Source organism: Calidris pugnax, unplaced genomic scaffold (genome assembly GCF_001431845.1).
Source record: "Calidris pugnax isolate Ruff unplaced genomic scaffold, ASM143184v1 scaffold50, whole genome shotgun sequence".
Lineage (NCBI taxonomy): Eukaryota > Metazoa > Chordata > Aves > Charadriiformes > Scolopacidae > Calidris > Calidris pugnax.
Window position 1 is genome coordinate 2436160 of NW_015090780.1, and position 21658 is coordinate 2457817.

At 44.8% G+C, this 21658-nt stretch overlaps 1 protein-coding gene across 1 annotated transcript in view; it reads right to left on the reverse strand.

Moving 5' to 3' along the window:
* Nucleotides 1-1538: 1538 nt before the first annotated feature.
* Nucleotides 1539-21658, reverse strand: part of COL20A1 (collagen, type XX, alpha 1) — a 49904-nt gene continuing 29784 nt past the window's right edge. The window contains exons 22-40 of the mRNA XM_014955586.1: nucleotides 21603-21641; nucleotides 20128-20266; nucleotides 18333-18475; nucleotides 17835-17944; nucleotides 16912-17070; nucleotides 14250-14327; nucleotides 13520-13606; nucleotides 11094-11147; nucleotides 10090-10185; nucleotides 9553-9606; nucleotides 9149-9202; nucleotides 8763-8816; nucleotides 7145-7216; nucleotides 6443-6478; nucleotides 5044-5110; nucleotides 4175-4363; nucleotides 3368-3445; nucleotides 2429-2584; nucleotides 1539-1936 (exon numbers count right to left, since the gene is read on the reverse strand). Coding sequence (XP_014811072.1) covers nucleotides 1923-1936; nucleotides 2429-2584; nucleotides 3368-3445; nucleotides 4175-4363; nucleotides 5044-5110; nucleotides 6443-6478; nucleotides 7145-7216; nucleotides 8763-8816; nucleotides 9149-9202; nucleotides 9553-9606; nucleotides 10090-10185; nucleotides 11094-11147; nucleotides 13520-13606; nucleotides 14250-14327; nucleotides 16912-17070; nucleotides 17835-17944; nucleotides 18333-18475; nucleotides 20128-20266; nucleotides 21603-21641 — 1679 coding nt within the window. The 3' untranslated portion in view covers nucleotides 1539-1922. The remainder of the gene's footprint in view (nucleotides 1937-2428; nucleotides 2585-3367; nucleotides 3446-4174; nucleotides 4364-5043; nucleotides 5111-6442; nucleotides 6479-7144; nucleotides 7217-8762; nucleotides 8817-9148; nucleotides 9203-9552; nucleotides 9607-10089; nucleotides 10186-11093; nucleotides 11148-13519; nucleotides 13607-14249; nucleotides 14328-16911; nucleotides 17071-17834; nucleotides 17945-18332; nucleotides 18476-20127; nucleotides 20267-21602; nucleotides 21642-21658) is intronic.

Sequence of the window (21658 nt, forward strand, 5' to 3'; positions counted from 1 at the left end):
TAAAGAAAACTAAAGGAGCTCTATGTCAAATCACCTGTCGTTACTAGATTTGAACAGACAGAAGAGCAAATTCTGAGCTGGGAATTTGGCTGCACTGATTTAAATCAGAAAGGAAGCAGAATTACCTGAAAAATGCACATGTTGCATGTTGAAATACTTACCTTCAGCACGCTTGTGAGCATTTCTTTCTTGGGAACAATTTTAGGTACTTCTGTGCAAGGTACCCCTTCTTGCCCTTCCTGCCCACTGCTTTGCATCTGCCAGTTATCACAGGTATTGGGGTTTATATCCAGTGCTAAATGCAGAACCATTCTGAATGCAACACTTCATCTGAGCTCGAAAGATTTCTATTTCATATGTCAAGGCAATTCTGGAAAGCTCCAAAGCTAATAGAAATGTTACTTTTATCAGAGTGGTATCTCCATGCATTTTCCAAAGGGAATGTATGTCATACTGAAAACATTAATTCTTGGGAGTTTCTAGAGAATGAATATACATCAAGCCAAGGACTACTTTAAATACTTACAGGATGCAGTAATCATATTTTTATGTGACTTTTGTAGTAGGATGTCTCCCATACAAGTCTAGTACATTCAAATGCTCCTTTAGCAAAATTCCCTAATTCTACAGGATTCTTCCACGATGACAAGAAGACATTTGGTTTCCTTGTCTAAACAACAAAATTTTCTTAAGGTAGCCCTCTTTGGTATTTATGTGACAATCTGCTCTCTAAATGTGGGTGTATTTGCTGTTAAGTTTTCAAAATTTGGCTATAGCCATATGAATACCCAGCTACAAGTCTGTGTGTAGGCGCAGAAACTGCACATCCAAACTAAGTGCACAGGAATATGTGCGATGCTCTATTTTTTTTGCCTCCTGGAATCTTTGAAAAATCTGTACTGATACCTTTTTGCTTCCTTCTGCTTTTGCAGAAAACGAAATATTTTGTTGCTCCAGGTTTAAATCACTGTTAAGGAATGTTTGTTTCAGAATCGCTTGCAAAGCAGGAGGTGCATTTTTACCACTATCTGCATGGCTTGTTGTGGATAAGTATTAGACCATAGCTCATGCCAGGAAAGGGGTGTAACATGGCAATTACCTCTGTGTCATATAGATAAAAGTCAGACTCGGAGCTACTCAATATTCTACCTGATAAAATGCAAAGCAGCTACTCAGAGTGCGGGAGGGAGGGATGGAAGAGGCCAGCGGGTTAATCTCCAGCTCTTCTCAGTACACGGCTGTGCTCTGTCTCATCTAAGGCTTTGTTTGACACTTACCAAGCCCCAGAGAACGGGGTTAAACAGCGGGGTTTGTCACATCACAGGAAGGTTATCACGCTGTCTGCGATGCCTGTGTACATAACACCCCTGCAAGGAAGCCATCAGCGTTTTGCCAAAAGAAGAAACAGTCAAAATGGTGCTAGACTTTGTTACCTTGTCAACCAACAGAAAATGCAGTTTTGCTCCAGCAGGTTTACATCTTTGGGCATGAGATGCTGTTTTCCTCTGTGCTATTGGACCCGGGATAACAAGTGATAAAAAGAAACCACAAGCAGACAAACGGGCAAAAATTATCTGATATTTCTGAGCATTTCAATACATTATTTCTTTTTTTCTTACAAGTCTGTCAGCCTGTATCTCCGACTGTGTCTTTGTCTTGCTGCGGGACGTGCAATGTGAGTTTGAACACTGCAGGGCTCCAGTGCTGAAAAACAGACGGATGACTCATCTGAACACAGGCTGGTTTGGTGGCTTTAGTGTGTGATTGACTTGTCCATATAGAAATGATGGGACATTAAAAAAAAAACCAAACACAAACACCACACGTGGTGTTCATGTTGCTGCTTCTCTTGGAGTGCCTGGAGCTTTCACCCAGAGATTTCCAGAGCAAGGCAATGTCTTCAGCTGCCTCTGCACCAGCCATCAGGGGATGAAATCTGTGTGTGGAAAGGAGATGAGGCCACTGAGCAAATGAATAAATCAGTATCAAGTACTGAGAAGGAATGGTGAAGAATTAATTCTTTCCCCTTGTAAATCATTTGTTCAGTGCAAGTGATTTTATTCATTTCCCAGGACTTTGTGCAACTGAGCCTCCATGAAATGTAGGTGTAGGAACTGAGATATTGTTCCTCTCTATCCACCATGGAAACATGGTTGGGGACATTAAGAACTGAAGATCATCCCATGATCACTCCAGCTGCTCCACTAGTGCTGCAGTTACGTGTTAATCTATGAAGGATGGCTGAGGAGCAGTCAATTGAGCTGGTGTTTATCCATGTGAATTGCACATGAATCATCCTGATGGCTTTGCAAAAGAGGCTCCTGCAGGACTGAGAGTGCCTGAAGGATGAGCAAAGGTCTCTGCCCAGCTTAAGAGAAGTCACCAGCTATAAAAGTGTAACTTTTGTACTGAGATAGTCAGGACTTACCTCTTCTACTGGCCCCGTAACATCCAGAGATATCACAACCCCCTGGATACCCAGACTGCCCAGGCTGCCCTCTGACACCGGGAAAGCCTTGAGGACCAGCATTTCCAGGGTAACCCTTTGGACCTGGTTTTCCCAGAACAATTTCTCCTGGTGGGCCTGAAAAAGGAGAAACACTGTAAGCTGTAGTACATTTATTTAGCTGCTTCAGTGTAAAATCTCTTCTATTTTTTCTTCATCCTACAAGTTGGTTAATTTTTTGAGTATTGTTTCCTCTTTTCGGTGGAAAAATAACACCTTCCAGTTGGTTGAGGGCTTATTCTTGACCTTAAGGATGCCCATCTTGGCTAAAACCAGAATCTGGTTATGAGAATCCAAAGCCCAGCTATGTGTCAATGCAGAAAATCACCTTAACCCCAGGATCCATCCCAGAGTCATTGTTTTTTTGTGTCTTTACATCTCAACTATAAAAATCTAAAGGCAGAAGAATATATTTGACCACACTCTCTTGCTATGACCTGGTTTGTTATGTCAGTGGCAAACCTCCCACTGATTCCAAGGAACAGTGAGTACACCAAATCCTAAAAGATTACTCAAAACCCCTTGTATTTCATGAGCTGAATTTTCAGAGTTTCTATCCCCTGAGCATCTGGTCTTGCATGCAAAAAGGCAGCAAACCTAAAACTCCTTGGATGTGTCACAGGGCCTTAACATCCATCTTTACCTGGGAATGGGTACCAGAGGGAGGAGACAGCATGGAGCAGGCTCTTGTGTCCAAGCAGAGAGGAACCACCACCCAGGATGCTGTCAACAGTGCTGTGGTGGGAAAGTCAATCTGCTCCACCACAACGGTCCTAAGGCTGAATGACACTTCACATCTGGCAGCTGGTGAGCTCCTGATAACCCCACTGGGTCAATACAAAGAGGTTGTATTCACTCTACCTGTTCTGCCTCTGGGTCCTTGGATCCCTTCCTCACTGGCTCCAGACATCCCTTTTTCTCCTTTGGGCCCTGGGGCACCTAATCATAAATAAGAGGTAAGTGTCACTTCTCTGCATTTTTTTATTTCACCCTAAATTAAGGCTCCTGCAGTCTCCCCACCAGGCGATTAGATATTAAATCAAAGAAGAAATATCCGTTGGCAACACAAAGAAATATCCGTTTCCTTTCATTCTGTCTGGGCACTTACAATTAGATATTAAATCAAAGGAGAGTCACAGCCGTTGGCAACACAAAGAAATACCCGTTTCCTTTCATTCTGTCTGGGCACTTACTCTATTTTCCAGAGCAGTTTTTTGCCCATGACCAACAGGGCTCCAACTAGCATTGATTTGCAGCCTGATACAGGTGAAAAAGGAAGTTTTTCACAGAGAAATCCATAGTGCTGGTGTTAGTGCACTGGCCTGAGGGTGAGGTCCACTCCCACGCTCTTCACATGGGTCAGAGAAAACACAAAGCTGAACTTTCTCTTCAACCAGGGGCAGTCAGGACTGCTGCTTCACAGGAATTTGCTCATGAAACCAGTACATCTCAGTGAAACACATGCATTTTGGCAAAATACCATTTTTCATATTTTTAAGATGAAAATATTTTGATCATCCGTGTCCGAGAAGTCCAAATGGAAAATAGCAATGATATTAGATGAGATAATATCACGGAATATCTTTACATACTGATGGAAGCACTAAAATATTTTGTTAAAGTATCAAAGATACAGTAAAAAATGCTTACAAACGCTTCTGTCCATACCTCTTTCTCCAGGATACCCATCTTTCCCTGGCTGTCCAGGGATGCCATTTTCTCCTCTTTCTCCATTGCTTCCAGGTGGACCTGGAGGACCTGGTGGTCCTGGTTCTCCTGGTTTTAACCTTTCTTCCCAAACAGGAACTGGCTTCCTTGCGTGTTCATGAATGAATGAGTCAAATTTCAACACATGAGCTGAGGAGGGAAGGCAGAAAATGAATGTTTCTTGGCTCTGAAATTTAGAAAAGAGGCAAAATCAGAGGATGTTGTCTAAAAGGGTACTTAAAACTATCAGCTACTGCTAAAAGACTGTCAGTCCAAACTGAGAAAGCCAGAAGCTGAAGAGGAAAACGGGCAGCTGAGTCATGACTTTGCTGCCTGACCTTGGGCAAACCTCTGCTTCTTTTCGTGCATCACAGCACAGGGGCTTTACCAAAAATACCATGTCTCGAGAGGACTCGGCACAAATCACTGAAAGAATAATTTCTTTCAAATTAATTTCAAGCTTTTCCATGTGAGAAATAAAGGAGTCTTTGCAAAGTGCCAACGAGTTTTCCAAAGAAAAAATGTGTGGGTCTCTGTGCTAATGCCACCCAATAAAACCAATGTAGCACTGAGAGCCTGTGGTGGGACATTGGCAATGTGTGGTGCTCAGCACGGCAGAGGATGGAGGAGCTCTGTGCTAATGCCACCCCATAAAACCAATGTAGCACTGAGAGCCTGTGGTGGGACATTGGCAATGTGTGGTGCTCAGCACGGCAGAGGATGGAGGAGCTCCCTGGGTCACTACAGCTTCATGTTGTCTCCCCTCCTGTTTTGTTCACCACTGCTGGAGAGGCGTGAACACACTGGGGAGCTGGGCTGGTAATACTCACTCTGAATCATCCGCTCACAAGCCTGGCTAACGAGCTGGTAAATTGTGGCCAAGGACTGTGGTTCCCCCTAAAGTGAAACAATATTTTTATATTAGAAAAAAAAAAAAAAAGAAAAAAGAAAGAATTAATATAATTTCAAAAGGATCAATATCATAATGCATGATAGCTTTTCCGCCCATTCTTTTTCTCGGCTTGAGTTTTAGAGATGATAATTACTGTGAAATACAGCTTTATTTATTTATCGCAAAGTCTGAAGCCATAAAATTGAAATTGGGAAACATCAATAATTGCTTTTCTCTTGCACATCAAAAAGCCCAGACCGAATCTTAATAATTACTGAAGCTACCAAAAAAGGGAGAGTAAATTTCACTCTCAAATTTTATCAAAAAATATGCTGTCTATAACTCAATGTTCTGTGATATGTAAAACTTTTAATATGATCAGATATTACAACATCCTATCTTTGTCTAAATCTTTTATGAATATTGATACTTACTGTTATGGTATTCTGAATAAATCATATCTGAGGGGTTCTTTAGAAAGTTTTACTTCACTAAGTAGGGAAAAGTGATAAAAATGCAAAAAGCTGCTTAAAAATAAACACTGGCTTTATCTGTGAAGATTTATAACTAACACACTTCCAAAAATGTTTATAAAATAAACATCTCTGGCTGGAGCACTGTGCAGATTACCCAGACTTAAACAAAAGCTTGGCACAACACCCAAGGGAGGAAAACAGGAAAGTTCCACTGCAAAAAAAAAAAACCAACAAAAATGTATAGAGAAGGAAAAGCTGATGGAACTGGAAGGAGAATGGTGTTAAAAATTTTAATACTGAAGTGTTAACTTGAGACAAAAGCAGCCCATCAAAAGCAGCTCCCTCCTGTCTGAAGCCAAACGCACATAAGCCAGTCTTGGCAATGAGACTCAGACTCCTAGAAAGACACGGAGTTTCTTTTTAACCAAAAGTCAGGATGAGGAAAACTTCCTCTCACAATAAAATAACCTTCAAAGGCAGCATAGATCTCCTGACATCAATCCTCTCTGTGCTGGGGCACGCCAGAGGATTATTACAAATGAGTCCCCTCTTATGCAATGCATTAAAAAAAAGAGCAACTCAGTCACATCGAGTGGTTTTGGTTTTTCCTTCTCAGCAAATAGTGGATTTTCAGTTGGCATTTCTTCTTCATTACTACAGTTGACACTAGGGATTATGTATATCCCAGCAGCTTAACCAGCTCAGGAGAATGGAAAGGCAACAAGCTGGAGGTACGTGAAGTTATTCAGCACTCGGGAGGTTTGTCTGTCTGAGCAGAGCTTGCAAACCATGTTACCACATCCACTCTTTGGAGTGTAGGACACAGTGACAGCGGTGCCACCCAACACCACAAAAACTCACTTTCTCTCCTCTTTCTCCTTTGGGACCCGGCAGCCCCTACAAGGAAATAAAAGAAAAAATTAAAGTCTAGGGAAAGGAAGAGCAGAAGAAAACAAAGAAATAAGTTGGATGTGGGTTACATTAGTGGAACATGAAGCACAAAGTTTGTTCTCCACTCTCTCATCAATTCCTTCACTTCATGACAGTGACTAGAAGAGCTTCAAACTCATAGGAATATTTTGGTTTCTTTTCCAAGAATAAAAAATAATAAAGCAGCAGCTGGAGAAGTGGCATAAAGCACCATCAACAAGGATGCAGAAATTCCTCAGATACAATCTCAGAACAGATTTCCCAACATAGCAGGTGGGTTTCAACCTCTGAGAAGAAGAAATAACTGTGACATCTAGACCTGCAGTCACCCCTGCAAGCCCAGTGCTTGCTACTCCAGCTCAGGACTGACTCTCCTGCTTTATTCCAGGATCTTACACCAGAAATTTGTTTGGTTGTTGGATTTTGTGTAGCTTGTGAATGTACAGAAAGCAAAGGGAGGTGGGGTTTGTTAGAAGTTTTATCAACAGTTAAGAAGCCTGGGCTTTGTATGTTCAGACAGCTCCTTAAGAAGGATGAGGGTGAATTAAAAGGAGAGCTGCTGTGGGAACAACTTGTTTCCATTCAATTGTTTCATGACTTGGCCTTTTTTGAGACACAAAACCGGAAACTTACTGTTGGCCCAACATCACCTGGAGGTCCCTTCTCTCCACTGCTGCCTCGGGAGCCTGTCACTCCTTGGAAACCCTGCAGACATTAATTTCAAGACACAGATAAAAGTCCAGTTACTTCCTCGCCTTCTTCTTTTTTCTGTCGAAGGCTGACATCTCCCTACAGCTCCAGGGGCACCAGCAGGTTGAGTTTAGAGGACTCCAGCAAGGGCATTGTAGCCTTAAGGTTTATGTCACTACCTTGTCCAGCCATGAGTCCAATGTTAAGAGTACATAGTGTATGAGTCATGTTCACATCGTTTCCTATTACTGTCTCAATTATGGTCAGGCCAGCAAAGCTGAGTTTTGCCAACAAACTGCAATGTGTTTTTTACGTTACAGGCTTCAGATCCTTCATTATATATTCAGATTTAGGGGTAGCCTAGGGCATAACCCTTTTCCTCCGCTTCCTAATACCACGCTGCTCTTTTTTTTTTCCTTTAAGGCCTGTGTTTGCCTCTAATACTTTACAAAAGTAACAGCAGATTAGAGAGTAGGAAGTGCCTTTCTTTGGTCATCTCCTCTTTGTGAAGTTTCTGTGCCCGTTGGAGCCATAAAGGGAAGCAAAAAATAAGCCAAAACCCCAGTAGAAATACTTTCTTTTATAATTTTCCAGCTACAAGGTTCAAGCTCAGTAGAGATTAGCAATTCTTCTGATCAGTGAAAATGAAAGAAGTCTTCAAGGCAGCACCAGAACAGCTTTTAGAGCCTGCTCTGAAGGCTGCAGTGTTTTCCTTGTGTTTGGAAAGCTGAGGTTCAACCCTGCCAGCTCCACAAGCTCTCAAAAATACCTGACTTTACCACAACTACTGTGAGGTCTCATGCAAAGACAGCATTGAGCAATCTCCATCTTCCAGTATTCAGGACTGCCAATTTCCTTATAATTCAGCAGTGGGAATCAGCAGCTATCGGGTCCACCACCCATCATCTAAAAGCAAATTTGGTTCCATTTCCGTTTCCATTTGAAAATGGTGTGGGGGGGAAACCTTTTACATCTGCCTGCATCCTCCAGCTGATTCCAGTCTAACAAGCCCATCAACCTCAAACTCAATCAACAGTGGAAAAACAGCAGCACCAGGAAAGAAAAAACAGCAAAAGCATCTCCTTGCTGGGTCAGAGCTTCTCCAGAACTTGCCAGATGAAGCCAAGGATTTTCTTCTTACACATGGCAGGAAAAGTGGGGATCTGCACAATGAGCCAGGTACTCCCTGTCATACCCTGAGAATGGGTTTTGCCCTGGGTGACAGCTCAGCAGCAGAAACCACCAGCCCATGCTGGGGAAGAGATTTCGATATGCATCACTCAGAGTGAGTACTCACCCTTGGTCCAGGAGGTCCTGGAGGCCCAGCTGTGCCTTCTAGTCCCCTCACCCCCTGCAAAGCCAAATCCAGTCTCTTATTAAGGAGTCAAAGCCATCTAGTAAGTGACAATGGCAGGAAAAGCGAGGATCTGCACAATGTGCCAGGTATTCCCTGTGATACCCCGAGAATGGGTTTTGCCCTGGGTGACAGCTCAGCAGCAGAAACCACCAGCCCCTGCTGGGGAGGAGATTTCGATATGCATCACTCAGAGTGAGTACTCACCCTTGGTCCAGGAGGTCCTGGAGGCCCAGCTGTGCCTTCTAGTCCCCTCACCCCCTGCAAAGCCAAATCCAGTCTCTTATTAAGGAGTCAAAGCCATCTAGTAAGCAGTGAGGTGGTTTTCCCATGTGCTGCTTTTAAGAGGAGCTTGCTAGGAATGGGTAAAAAATGTATCTGCCAAGCAAGCAAGAAGTGTGACACCTGATCAAATTTGGCCAAACCCAAGATGACCCCTTTTTATTTTCCCCAATCCCTCCGGCTTTCTGAAAATACCATTCACTTATGCACTGAGTGCACTGGGAGAGCTGGATGGTTTGGGTCTCTGCTGGTACCCCCATAGCAGGATTTTAGGGACCCATGCATGAAAACTCAGAGGGGAGGTATTTTACCTTTGCACCTTGAAGACCATCCCTCCCTGGAGCTCCCTGCACACCAGGAATGCCCTGTAAATCAGAATTGCTGGGTAAAGTTGGCATCTGATTATCATTGCCCTAATTCATCTTGTAACAGGGGACATAAGGAAAGATGGAAGAAGAAACAGAGTTATTCATTGAACAGAACAATCACTGTTGTCCCACCTTTAAAGGCATTATATCTAGCTTCCGGATAGGTCTATCTTTCTTGCACCAACTGACTCAGTTTCCCTTGAGAAAGTGATGACACTCCAAAATGAAAGACATTTTCCAAGCAGACAACAGTAACAACTCAGTGGGTTTTCAATCTTGCTTAAAGTAGTTACTGAGGAAAAAGGGCAAATCTTTGAGACAATTAGAAGGAATGGTGTCTATACTACCTGCACACCAGGACTTCCAGTGTCTCCTTTCTCTCCTTTAATTCCTGGTGGTCCCTTGGATTAAAACAGAAGCACAGAGTCAGGCACCCTGCAGCATCCTCTAAAGCGAGCAGCATCCTGCTGCTCCACATCCACATCCCAGGTCATTCCCATTCTCTGTGGTGCTACAGGGTACTTTACAGCCACGACATGTCCATGGGGATGCTGTCATCCCAGGCACACACACAACAGCCTCTGCCTCCTTGCCAAACAGTGAGGATTATTGCAAAGAAAAATGCCTGAATCCTCCACTGGCCTGTTTTCAATAATGACCTATTAGGGAGAGTCTGGACAAAAGCAGCCCTTTGTCAGAATGACTAAGTCAGCATGAAAAAAGATCCTCCTCCTCTCTCTCTAGTGCAGCTGCCCAGCTCTTAGTAAGGATGATGTAAATACACAGATAACAATTTTAGGGGCTTTACTGAGACACCCATTTCTGAGACAGATTCTAACTGCAAACAGCAAGGGACAAAAAAGGCAGTTGAAGAGTTCACATACCACAGGCCCCTGAACTGTGATTCCTTGGGAACCCGGAGAGCCTTGTTGGCCACTGGGACCCTCTGGCCCTACTTGTCCAGGTGGGCCTGGTTCACCCTAAAGCCAAAGACATGAAATCAAACATAAGGAAAGAAAGCAATTAGTGCCTGCTCTCTACATTCTGTACAGGATTCAAGATGAAGTCAGGACAGTGAGGGGATCCTAGTAACCTCAGCTGACTTTGCCTTTTAGGTGCAAGGTTTTGGTGCATCTTTCATGGAAAACACAGTTAACCTTCCCAAGCAGCAGGACATTCCTGTTATTCCAGGTGGCCAGAGAGCAAAGGGAAATGTTCTTTAACCCATGGGTGATATCTGTACCCACTCTCATTCCTCCCCCCAAATCCTTCCCGTCTAACCATTCTGCTTTCCCAGATGTTCTTCCAAGAAGGGGACCAATGAGCTCGTCTGGCTCTGCCTGTGTCAATCAGGGGAGCAGAGAACATCTGTACCAGGGCTTGCTCCACTCCCCAGGGTTGGATATTCAGACCCAAACATTCCCTATCCTCCCCCTTGGGGCTGTTCCTGAAGGCTTTGTGTGGTTCTTGCTCTGCTTCGCTCCTCACACTGCCCTTCCCCAGAGCAGTACCAGTCTGTCTGGTTTGGAGGCTTGGCAGCCAGAACAAGCACAGCACAAAGACTGACCATTTTCCAGCCAGGCTGTTTTCAGAGAACATTGCTGACCACATGCACTGCATTAATTCAGTGCAATCAGGCTTATCATCTCAATTTCCAAAGCCCAACTGAGCATTTAATTAATAATAAGCGATCCCATCCTCCTCAACGCATCGGTCCTTAAGGCTCTGTTTGGGCTTTGCTTGGTGCAGTGAGACAGTCCCCAGCCTAAGGAGCCCAGCTCAGGAATGAAGACATCCAGCTGCACTAACCAAAGAGTCTGTACCTCTTCTTCATGCCTCTGACACAGCCTGAAGCAAACCAAGCCAGCGGTTGAGTATCAGAACTCACCTTGGGTCCTGGCTCCCCCTGCTCCCCTTGTGGTCCTCTCCTCCCAGGGCTGCCCTGCCAGTAGGACACAAAAGTACCGGTATGAATATCATCATCTTTACTGCAGTGTCACCAGGAACCTGGGGGACAGATGTTGGTGCACTTTGCTGTGCACAGTGAAAGGTGTTTCCTGCCTCAGAGATCTCACAGCAAATGGAAACAAGAAGAAAATGAATCAAGTCATCCAGCAAATGTGGAAAAGGGGAGAAGAGAGGAAGAGCACAGCCCCTCTGTGACAGGCTGGGCTCACCCCCAACAGGGAGACAAGAACTTTCAACCTGTTCAACCTCCTTTGTCCAATTCCCCCAGCAAATCCATGCTGAGACAATGTCACATATGGATATGGGAACAGACTTGAGAAGAAACAGAAGAGATGCTCACATCTATAGCCCTTTGTGACTATGTTGATTTTTATAATCATCCCAAGAGAACATGCTGAGACTGGGGACAGCAACCAGCTCTGGGGAGACCTGGCTTAGCTCTGCATCTGCAGAACTGCTGGATGGAGAGAAGAAATTAGTCTTCTGGCATGAACCAATATACAACGTCACATATGGATATGGGAACAGACTTGAGAAGAAACAGAAGAGATGCTCACATCTATAACCCTTTGTGACTATGTTGATTTTTATAATCATCCCAAGAGAACATGCTGAGATTGGGGACAGCAACCAGCTCTGGGGAGACCTGGCTTAGCTCTGCATCTGCAGAACTGCTGGATGGAGAGAAGAAATTAGTCTTCTGGCATGAACCAATATCGTGTGAACTTTTGACAACCTAATCTGAGAGTTTCTGTTCTTGAATCTAAAAAAATCAATGGATTTGAATTCAGAAGCACAGGCAGGGAGCTTTGGGAAAGGTGCTTTCAGAAGCACCCAGAAACTCATTTCAGGAGTCAGCTGGACCTGGTCAAAAATGCTCATTAAGGACAGTGATAAATACAGGTGGGACATAGTCTTGTGAACCAGAGCTTTAAAAATAGCAATGAGTGCTCCTGTAACTGCAGCAAATTACCAAGGGTTTAGTGGTGTGAGGATAAGGGTATGTGTCAAAATTATATTTTCTCTAATGCTTAAATGAGTCCCGCTCTTTAAAGAGTTGTACTGGGGAGATGTTTAAACCACAGGGCAATGCAAGCTGGTAATTATGCACTTAGGATATTGAAGCAAACTGTGATAGTGGAGTGTGCTCTGTAATTAAACTTCCACTGGAATGAGCACGTAATTGCTCTGCAACGAGGCGCTGTTCCTTGCAGAGCGTGGAACTGAATTCACAGTTAAACCACAGTAATGCAAAGGGTGATCTGAGGCCTTTTCACTTGAGCAAGGAGGCCAATGGTTTTTTAATGGTTATTTTCCTGGAGAAAAGCACCTGGAGTGGTTGAAATGGGGTGCTCTGGACACATTGTCAGGTTTTGGCTGCCTTATGCAAATAAAATGTTTTCGCCCAAACTTCCAAAATTTAAACTTTTTGATAGCTGCTCCCAGTGTTTAACTGGAATATTCCCTCCTGCAATTTAAGCCCATGGTGACTCTCCTGAGGGCAAAATATTGCATTTGCCCTTTATCTCTGAGCATGTTACATACTTAATGATTGTTACTACTTCCCTCCCTTTTCCTTCAGGGTTTTCTTGCAGGTCAAATTCACTATAATGAGAGATAGCTTTGAGGACAGTAAGTATTGCAGTCTCCCCTTGCTCCTTACACTTCCCACCCACACAGACACTTTTAAGACTACTACTTTACACAGAAACCAGATAGGAAGATTTTGTGGGGGGATTTTTTTTCATTTACAAAGAGTTTCAGAGCCTCTAATCCCTGAAATCTCTGCAAGCACTAAGGGTGATCCATCCTCCTCTCCTAAGGGGCTTAACGTGGCACTAGGAACTGCTCAGCCTGTTCCCAGCTGCAGCTGTTGCGTTGCCAACTCCCCATCTCCCCATTTCATCAACATCTGAAACATCAAGGACACCTCTCAGCCTTGGCCTGGCACAAGGGGGACATCAAAGCTCCCTGAGATAGGATGAAAGAAAAGGCCTCAACTTGCACTGGGGGGAGGTTTACGTTGGATATTAGGAAAAAATTCTTCACCACAAGGGTTGTCAATCATTGGAACAGGCTTCCCAGGGAAGTGGTGGAGTCATCATCCCTGGAGGTACTTAAAAGACATGTAGATGCTGCGCTCAGGGACAAGGGTTAGTGGTGGACTTGGTAGACTTAGGTTAATGATTGGACTCAAGGATCTTAAAGGTCTTTTCCAACTTAAATGATTCTATGATTCTACAACTTTGTGGAGCCCCAGGAACGTTATCCTCAATGCCTGACATGCCCAAACAACATGAAGCAACACCAGTGTGTGCAATACACTGCATGGAAGGGTGAACTTACAGGGGGCCCTGGAGGTCCTGGCAAGCCTGGGCGGCCAGAAGTACAAGAGCAGGCAGGAGCTAAGGTAGGGCAGGTCTCCTCATCCCTCTGAAACAAAAACAATCCAAAGTGGCATGAGCAGCTTCACAGCCAGAGCAGGATGGATCACAGATAACATTTACAGTGTTTCAAAATTTAATTTTTTGGTTGGAGAAAAGCAGAAATTTTCTCTACTCCACCGAGAGATTTTTGTGAGAAATTGAGTGCTTTATTTTTCTCTTAAATAATAAGTAAGTTTAGCCAAAAAAAACCATGAACCAGCCCTGCCTGAAATTTGTGTAACACATACTGGAAGATAATTTTCTCCTTGCTAAGTATTTATACAACCCACAAAGCAACTTTCTGTGTTGAGAAGAGAACTTGAAAGGAAGAAGAGGGGGATGTTGTGACTCAGGGCTGAGGTGGCAGCAAAGCTGTAGGACTGTCAGGGCTGCTGTCACAGATGAGTTCATGACAGGAGGGATATAAACTGCACCAGGATTTGGAGTTTTCTGTCCTTTTGAAGCAAACACAGTTTTGTTCACTTCACTAACAAACACACAGATGTTATTCCCAAGAGAAAAGTGGGGGAAAAAAATGGTTTCCCTCTTGAGTCTATCAAAATCATCTGTGGTGTCAGTTCTGTGCCATGGACTTGTTCCATCATCCCCAGCTTCATGTCAATTAGCAGAGTGGGTCCCTCTTGTCTTACCAGCGCAGGGAGATCACAGCATCTGTCTTCCTCTGCCCCCACGCTGCTGCACACAATCTGCAACGACTGCAGCTGGAACTGCAGGAAAAAGGGAGTTTGACAGGAAAATAGCGTTGGCACACACGGTCCGTCACCAAATCTCGTGACATTCAAGTGCTAAAAATAATCCTCAGTGATGATTTGACAGGACTCCTCCCTGTGGTCCCAACTGTAACTCTCCCCAAAAAAGCCACAGTGTGAAAAGTACCCCTGGCCATTGAGTGCTTTGCAAGCCCTCGGGTCTCTGCTTCTCACTGAGCAACCCAACGAGCAGCTTCACACCAGCAAAAGCCAAGTGTCCAATTTACTCACAATCCTTGCAGCAGGTTCTCAAGTAATTGGGCTTCAGCCTCACCAAAATGTAAAAGCAAACTTGGCTTTGCTCCCCTGAGGGGCGTGGAGATAAGAGTAAACGTGGCAGCAGCATTTCCCAGGATAGATGTGGTCTCCTGCCACGAATCCCCAACCTGTCTCTCTCACGACATCCTTCAAAACTTCCACATCTTCCCATTCCCATTAACAAAGGAGCATACAGTGCACAAAGCCAAACCAAAATAATGAGGCAGAGATCTTTTTTTTTCTTTCCTTGACACCATTTCTCATCTTTTTTTCTTTTTTTTTTCTTCCACTCCATGCACTTAACACCGAGCAAGCTGCACAGCCCAGGGAGTGCAACACGCAGCACACAGATATAGATGAGCCCCGTAGATCAAGTGGCATTTAAAGTTATCTTAAATTAAATGAGGTTCCATGATACCCAGTAATGAGACACTCTGTCTTCTCAAGGGCAGCAGAGCTGTGGAAAACGTGAAGCTTTGCTGGGCTTGAAAGGCAACAGGAGTAGGGACAGCACAAAGCTGCTCATTACTCAGCTGGGTCTGTCTAGCTAAGCTGCTGGCAGGGAGAATTTGGAAGGGACAAGGAAAGCACAGATTCCTGCCTTGTTGGGCACAGGCTTGTCATCAATTTGCTGCAGAATTTACTTAGGAAATAAGCAAATACTGTTTGAATAGCACTGACCCCTGGTTTGTTATACCCTGTGTCTTACAGGCAATTCCAATGTCCTCTTTTTCCCTGGTATATCCCAGACCTCTGCTTCTCTCTGCAGGTGGCACAAACTGGTTTTGCTTTGAGGATAGGGGAGTTATAACTCAACCAGTGCACTGCTTGCCCCTGGACTCCTGGATCTAAAAGCAGAGCCATGGAGTAAAAGCTTCACGTAAGCAGTGAATGGGGTTCTGCAGTCCCACAAGCACTTTGGGAGAACTTGTCCCTTATTCTGCACATATCTAACACTCCTGTTTCGTGGAGTAAGTCTGACAACAGACATCCAGGCGATGGCATACATGGGTGTTTTTGCCCTCAGGACCGTGCACTGGGCTGTCACAGGGTGTGACACCAAGCCCAAAATTTCCCTTATTCTCTCCTCGCAGGGAGCCGTCTCCCCGTGGGTGAGGTCATACCCACAGGTAAGTGTCTGGGTTGGATTTTTTTTTCAAGTAGCAGCTGAAAAAGAGCCTGCAGGTAAGTGTTTGGGTTGGTGTTTTTTTCAAGTAGCAGCTGAAAAAGAGCCTCTATATTGAAGATTATTCTCCTACCATTTGCATGCAGATAGGCAAGGCCAAACACGCTGGAGGCTGAGGTGCAGCCAGCCCTGTTGCCTTCAGTCACCAGCATTTCCTGACGCCCCTCAGTGGGGTCCGATGTGTTCAACCTTCCCTGGCAGAAACAATTCCCCAAAACCTCCTGTCTGCTCCAGCATCCTAGTGCAGGATCTGTGCTTCCCCGGTCCCCAGCTGATGCTGCCAGCTGAAGGCACGTTGGGGACACGCTCACGCTGCTGCTCACAGACCTCAAAGAGCGGTGGGGAGGCGAGGGGGAGAAACACGGCGCCAGGAAAGCTCATTAAAACCACAGAGATCAGCGGGATCAGGACACGGTCGTGCGTCAGAGCGGCGTGTGGAGGCATTCAGAGCAAGAACGATGCGAGATGGCACTCCTCCCCATCTGCCCACCCCAGCCAGCTCCAAATTTAAGCCTCCCCACTCTCCGACAGCGCAGGGAAAACAAAGGCGAGGGACTCACCGATGCAGACCCGCTCCTGGGTCCTCCTCTATACTAAAGATTATTCTCCTACCATTTGCATGCAGATAGGCAAGGCCAAACACGCTGGAGGCTGAGGTGCAGCCAGCCCTGTTGCCTTCAGTCACCAGCATTTCCTGACGCCCCTCAGTGGGGTCCGATGTGTTCAACCTTCCCTGGCAGAAACAATTCCCCAAAACCTCCTGTCTGCTCCAGCATCCTAGTGCAGGATCTGTGCTTCCCCGGTCCCCAGCTGATGCTGCCAGCTGAAGGCACGTTGGGGACACGCTCACGCTGCTGCTCACAGACCTCAAAGAGCGGTGGGAGGCGAGGGGGAGAAACACGGCGCCAGGAAAGCTCATTAAAACCACAGAGATCAGCGGGATCAGGACATGGTCGTGCGTCAGAGCGGCGTGTGGAGGCATTCAGAGCAAGAACGATGCGAGATGGCACTCCTCCCCATCTGCCCACCCCAGCCAGCTCCAAATTTAAGCCTCCCCACTCTCCGACAGCGCAGGGAAAACAAAGGCGAGGGACTCACCGATGCAGACCCGCTCCTGGGTCCTCTGGTCCTGGTGATTTTTCCCAGCATGATGAAGCCAGCGGTGGAGATGCTGCCAAGGGTGTTGAGAGGTTTCTCCGCTATTTTCTTACAGTCCAGATAGAGTGTGATCTTGAAGTGGCTCACGGCCACACGCACCTGAGCAGCAGGTGGAAAGAGGAGGGTTTGGAGCTCCATGATGAGATCAGGGAGTGTTTTAAAGGCAGTAATACCTTCTGCCCAACTCCCAGACTGCTGCTCTGACCAGTGGTGTGGTTTTAATGAGCAAATGGATCAAGGGGGCTCAGGAATAAATTGTAGTATATGCTGTGTCTGCTGTGGAACATTGCACTTTTCCCCAGTGTTCCCCTCACCTCTCCTTGGGAGAACCCTTTCTGGAGTCATGTTATTAAATAATTCATTTTTCAGAACTAGCTGAATAATGAAACTGCCTACAGATAGTGATAGAAAGTGCTCATTGCTCATTTGGGTGGAAAGCCTTTGCTTTGAGGACATACATGGCCAAAAAAAAATCCTTTATGAGGTTTTCTCATGAGGCTAGATTTATTTTTTTTCCTGCCTTCCAGCACTAAATGGTCACCAAAATCCCGAATTATTATTATATTTTTTATTTTTCAATTTTTTTCCTGATTATTAAGACCTAAAAACCCTTCAGCTTTGGAGTTTCTACAGGGAAAGGAAAGAAATCAATAAGTGGGAATCATATTTTGAACAAGGGATGAACCTGAATGCTTTACAATCATAAACCTCAGCATATCAAATAGCTTCGCCAGTTCCCCAGCAATCTGGATGCAAAGCGTTTGTATAATCACTCCTCACTTTGAACAATACACATTGATGGCATTATACTCTCAGCCTGGAGTGAGATCATGAGCCACATTTCTCCCTCTCGTGATAAGGACCTTATGAAAGCTCCCATAGAATATCTTCTTCACTTCCTGCTGGTCAAAGGAGACTTCCTGTAAATCAGCCTTGTAGTCATGATTGAAATAGGTCAAGGATTTCTTACTGGCTACAGGAAAAATAGGACAAATAACAGCTTAGAATTAAAATAGAAATTGATTTCACCCACCTATTACTGAACAATAGTAAATAAATAGGCTTAAATATGGTGAAAGACTTCATCTGTTATAAGGAAATAATTCTAAACAGTTCAAAATAAAATGTGAAAACAAAGATTATTATACAAGTAGAATAGAAATTAAAATATGTCTTTTGATTGCACTAAGAAGCATTTAAAATGCAAGGTTGGCAGCAAAAACAAAACTTCCTCAAAACTGCCGCTGTATAACAAAAACATGACACCATTAAGACTTTCCAAGTGAGTACAAAATGAGTTCTGCTGCTCGCAGAAATGAATGCAAATACCTGAATTTAACGTATTCAACAAGAAACCTTACGGTCAAGGTTAACACCGAGGAGGGGCTGGAAGTCCTCGTCTGTTATTTGCCACACGGCAAAGGGCTCCTTGGGGGTCTCAGGCAGGAGGCGCAGGAGGATGCTGATGGTGTGCTCAGGTGGGATGGTGAAGAGGTGGACATCACTGGAACGAGACAAGTCAAGCACCCATCAGTGGCTTTAAGCAGCAAGAGCCAGCAGGGAACATCCTATGGACAGGACTCACACCTGGGAGTTGAGCATGATTTGCCAGGAGAGATCCTGGCCCCTGTTTTGTTCATCACTCTCAGGCTGTTGGAGCCTGTGCAGAGTGATGAGCCCTCGAGGGCCTTCCCCTGGTGCCAGGGAGAGCAGTCAGTGTCAGTCCATCAGTGCCAGAGACGCCTTGGGGAATGCCAAGACACAGAGAGTTCAGCCTTAACACTTTTCAAAATAGAGCCCAGCAGCAGCTTATTAAACATCCTTGCCAGGCTCTAAAACACCCCCCAAGTCTCCTCTTCAAGAAAGAGGAATAGTCATCACATAGCGTGGGATAAATCAGTATAAGTGTCCTTTAGGGATAAGCACAGAGCCCACAGAAACGTCCCTGTGGGTCCCCACGTTCCAGCTGCAGAAGTTGGGCTCAGAGCTGGAGCCCACAACCACGCAGTGATGCCCGTCAGATGCTGCTGGCACCACCCAGCTCCATCCCCAGCCACTGCCAAACCCACCAGAGCACGATGGGCAGGAGCGGTGGCCGGAGGAGAGAAGGCAACGGGGAAGGTCATATTGGTTATGCCTGAAATGCATCCGTAATCTGCAACAGGACACATTTGCACGGACATATACACAACTCACCAAACATCTTTTCAGGATTGATTCATAACTAATGTCAAGTTTTTATTTCTCTCTCTGTTTCTGAAGGAGCAATGTCCTTGCAAGGCATATGTACCAGCTGAACAAAGGGATTTGCCCATAATTTTCCGAGTATTTAAACCAAAGAGTTCTCTGAATCTCCCCCACTCTGTTTACTCTAAGAAGCTTTGCTTCTTTAACTAAGATTAAGCTGAGCCAGTGCCTCAATAATTAGCCTTTAAGCAAAGTAGCGCTAAATGTCAGGAGTCAGATCATTCCTGATTTATAATCGTAAAAAATGGATGAGGTCACGGGAGCTGCCTGGCCCCCTTGGGACCCTGTGGCAAAGCCTTGTACACAACGAAACAGGGTCAAGTCACAACCCAGAGTCAGTGGTTATTCCCTCTCATCAATAAGGACCAAGCTGCCCAGAGCAGCTACGAGGCAAATATTTTCTAAAGAAAAGATCTGTCTTCAAACCAGAGATGCTGTGAGAAGCGATGGAAGATAAAAATGTGACCTCAAACTGCCATCACCAAACGTGTTTGTGGACAGAATGCCTAAAGAAAGGTGCAGTGTCCACACATGACATGATCTCACGTCCATCACAGCAACTAACACTGCTGGAAAAAAGGAAAAACCTCATTGTGAAAATGTTTGGCTGCACAAAAAATGTAATGAATACCCTGTTATGTCCCCTTAACTTCTGTGACATACTCCATACTTATCTTGAGGCAAGCCAGAGGTTAATTTCTTAATATATTAAGGAAAAATACTCCTGCAATCTTTTCAGTCTACCTACGGTTTGATCTAGCTCATCATCTTTATCATTTCATTTTGAAGCTGCCAGTGGGGCTGCATCATTCATCCACGACTCAGTGACCTTCCTTTGCTGTGACCATAGCTAATGTGTATGCCCAAGACCAATGGTGAAGGTGATGCTGGTCACAGCTCTGCTCCCACCTGGTCCTCTGGGTGAGCTGGATGTCTCTGAAGAGGGTGAAGGTACGGGAACCACTGAATATGAACGGCTCCATCGCTACACCTTTAATGGAGGAGTATTCCTTCTCCACCAAGCCAAAAGCTTCCATCATATCAAATCCTAGAACAGAGAAAGAAAAACAGACATGTAAGTGGTTAGAAAAGAGCGTAAATAAAGTGTGATGGCAGAGAGGGTAGAATTAGCCTCTAACTAGTGTGGCAATAGGAGAAAATGCCATGGCAACATGGACATCAGCACGGCTGTGCAAGCTGACTGGAAACTTGGAGTGTACTCCACCAGTGGCAGCCAAGGAGAACACTTTGTGTCTGTGCCCTCGGCACACATCTGCTGTAATCTTCTCCTCTTAAAGAGGAGTAGACTAAAGATGGAGACTTTCACAGTCGTGTGTTCAAATCTCCAGAAGGAAAAACAAATGAGAATTAAGTTACTCCAACTATTTCTCCTTTTCAACTAGATGCAAAAATATATAATCTTCAAAAGACATAGAATCAGTCCAGTAATTGCTAGCAGGGAGAAAGAATTATTTCTGCTCTGAAATTCCCTATATGTAAGAGTTACAAAAATTAAGAAAGACCTCTAAAACATGAGCATTTCCATTTCTCTCTATATTCACGAGACACCCAGGGGTGAACTGCCTTATGTGGTCTCCAGAGATTCTCCCCTGACATCTCCGACATCACCTCCCTAGCTCGTCCAGCTTCATTTCGCTCTCCCAGCTCATCATTAAAGCTCCTAATCATTTTCTCATTTCAGTTTTCTGTTCAGTAAGACAAGATCTTGCAATTGGGATTCTTTTTTCAGTTTATCTGAGTCTGCAGCAGGCTGGGATGAAGGAAATGGAAAGGCAACAACTTCATTACAACATGTCCTTTCAGTGTGGATTCCCTCACCCCTTCACCGTTTACAATCTTCTGCATTTTCTTGGCTGGAGTTTCTAATTTTGCCTGGGGGTTGGTCAAAGGTGATGCTTATTTATTTTTTTTTTCCATTTTCCAAGAATTCTAGGGAGTTTGCCAAAGGAAATTACCTACTTGAGAGCCATTTATCTCTGATACGGAGCTTCTGGCACCGGCACTTACTTTAAAACATGCAGGAAATATTCTAGTGTAAAGACTGAAAATGAAGCTTGAGCGTTGAAGCAGGCGTTTGAAGCCCAGCTTCCTTATGGCCAGTGAAAATCCCAGCATTAAGCACTAACAGCTAAGAGCACGGATTGGTAGAACAGCCAGGGCATATTAATTCAGTGAGCGCAAAATATCCTTCTACCTGATAAAGAATATTTTCCTATTTCAATTCTCAGACTTCTTCCCTGTCCCTCAAGACAAAGAAATCATTTTATCCCTGCTCAGCTCTTGCACATTTCTCAAAAGCCAAGACCAGGTGGTGTTTTCATGTGCACAGCAGAGCACCGTTGGGGCTTGATAAGATACTGTACCTCGTACGGAGCCTTCTGTGGAGCTGATGGTGGGGCAGGCTGTGAGAAAAAAATTA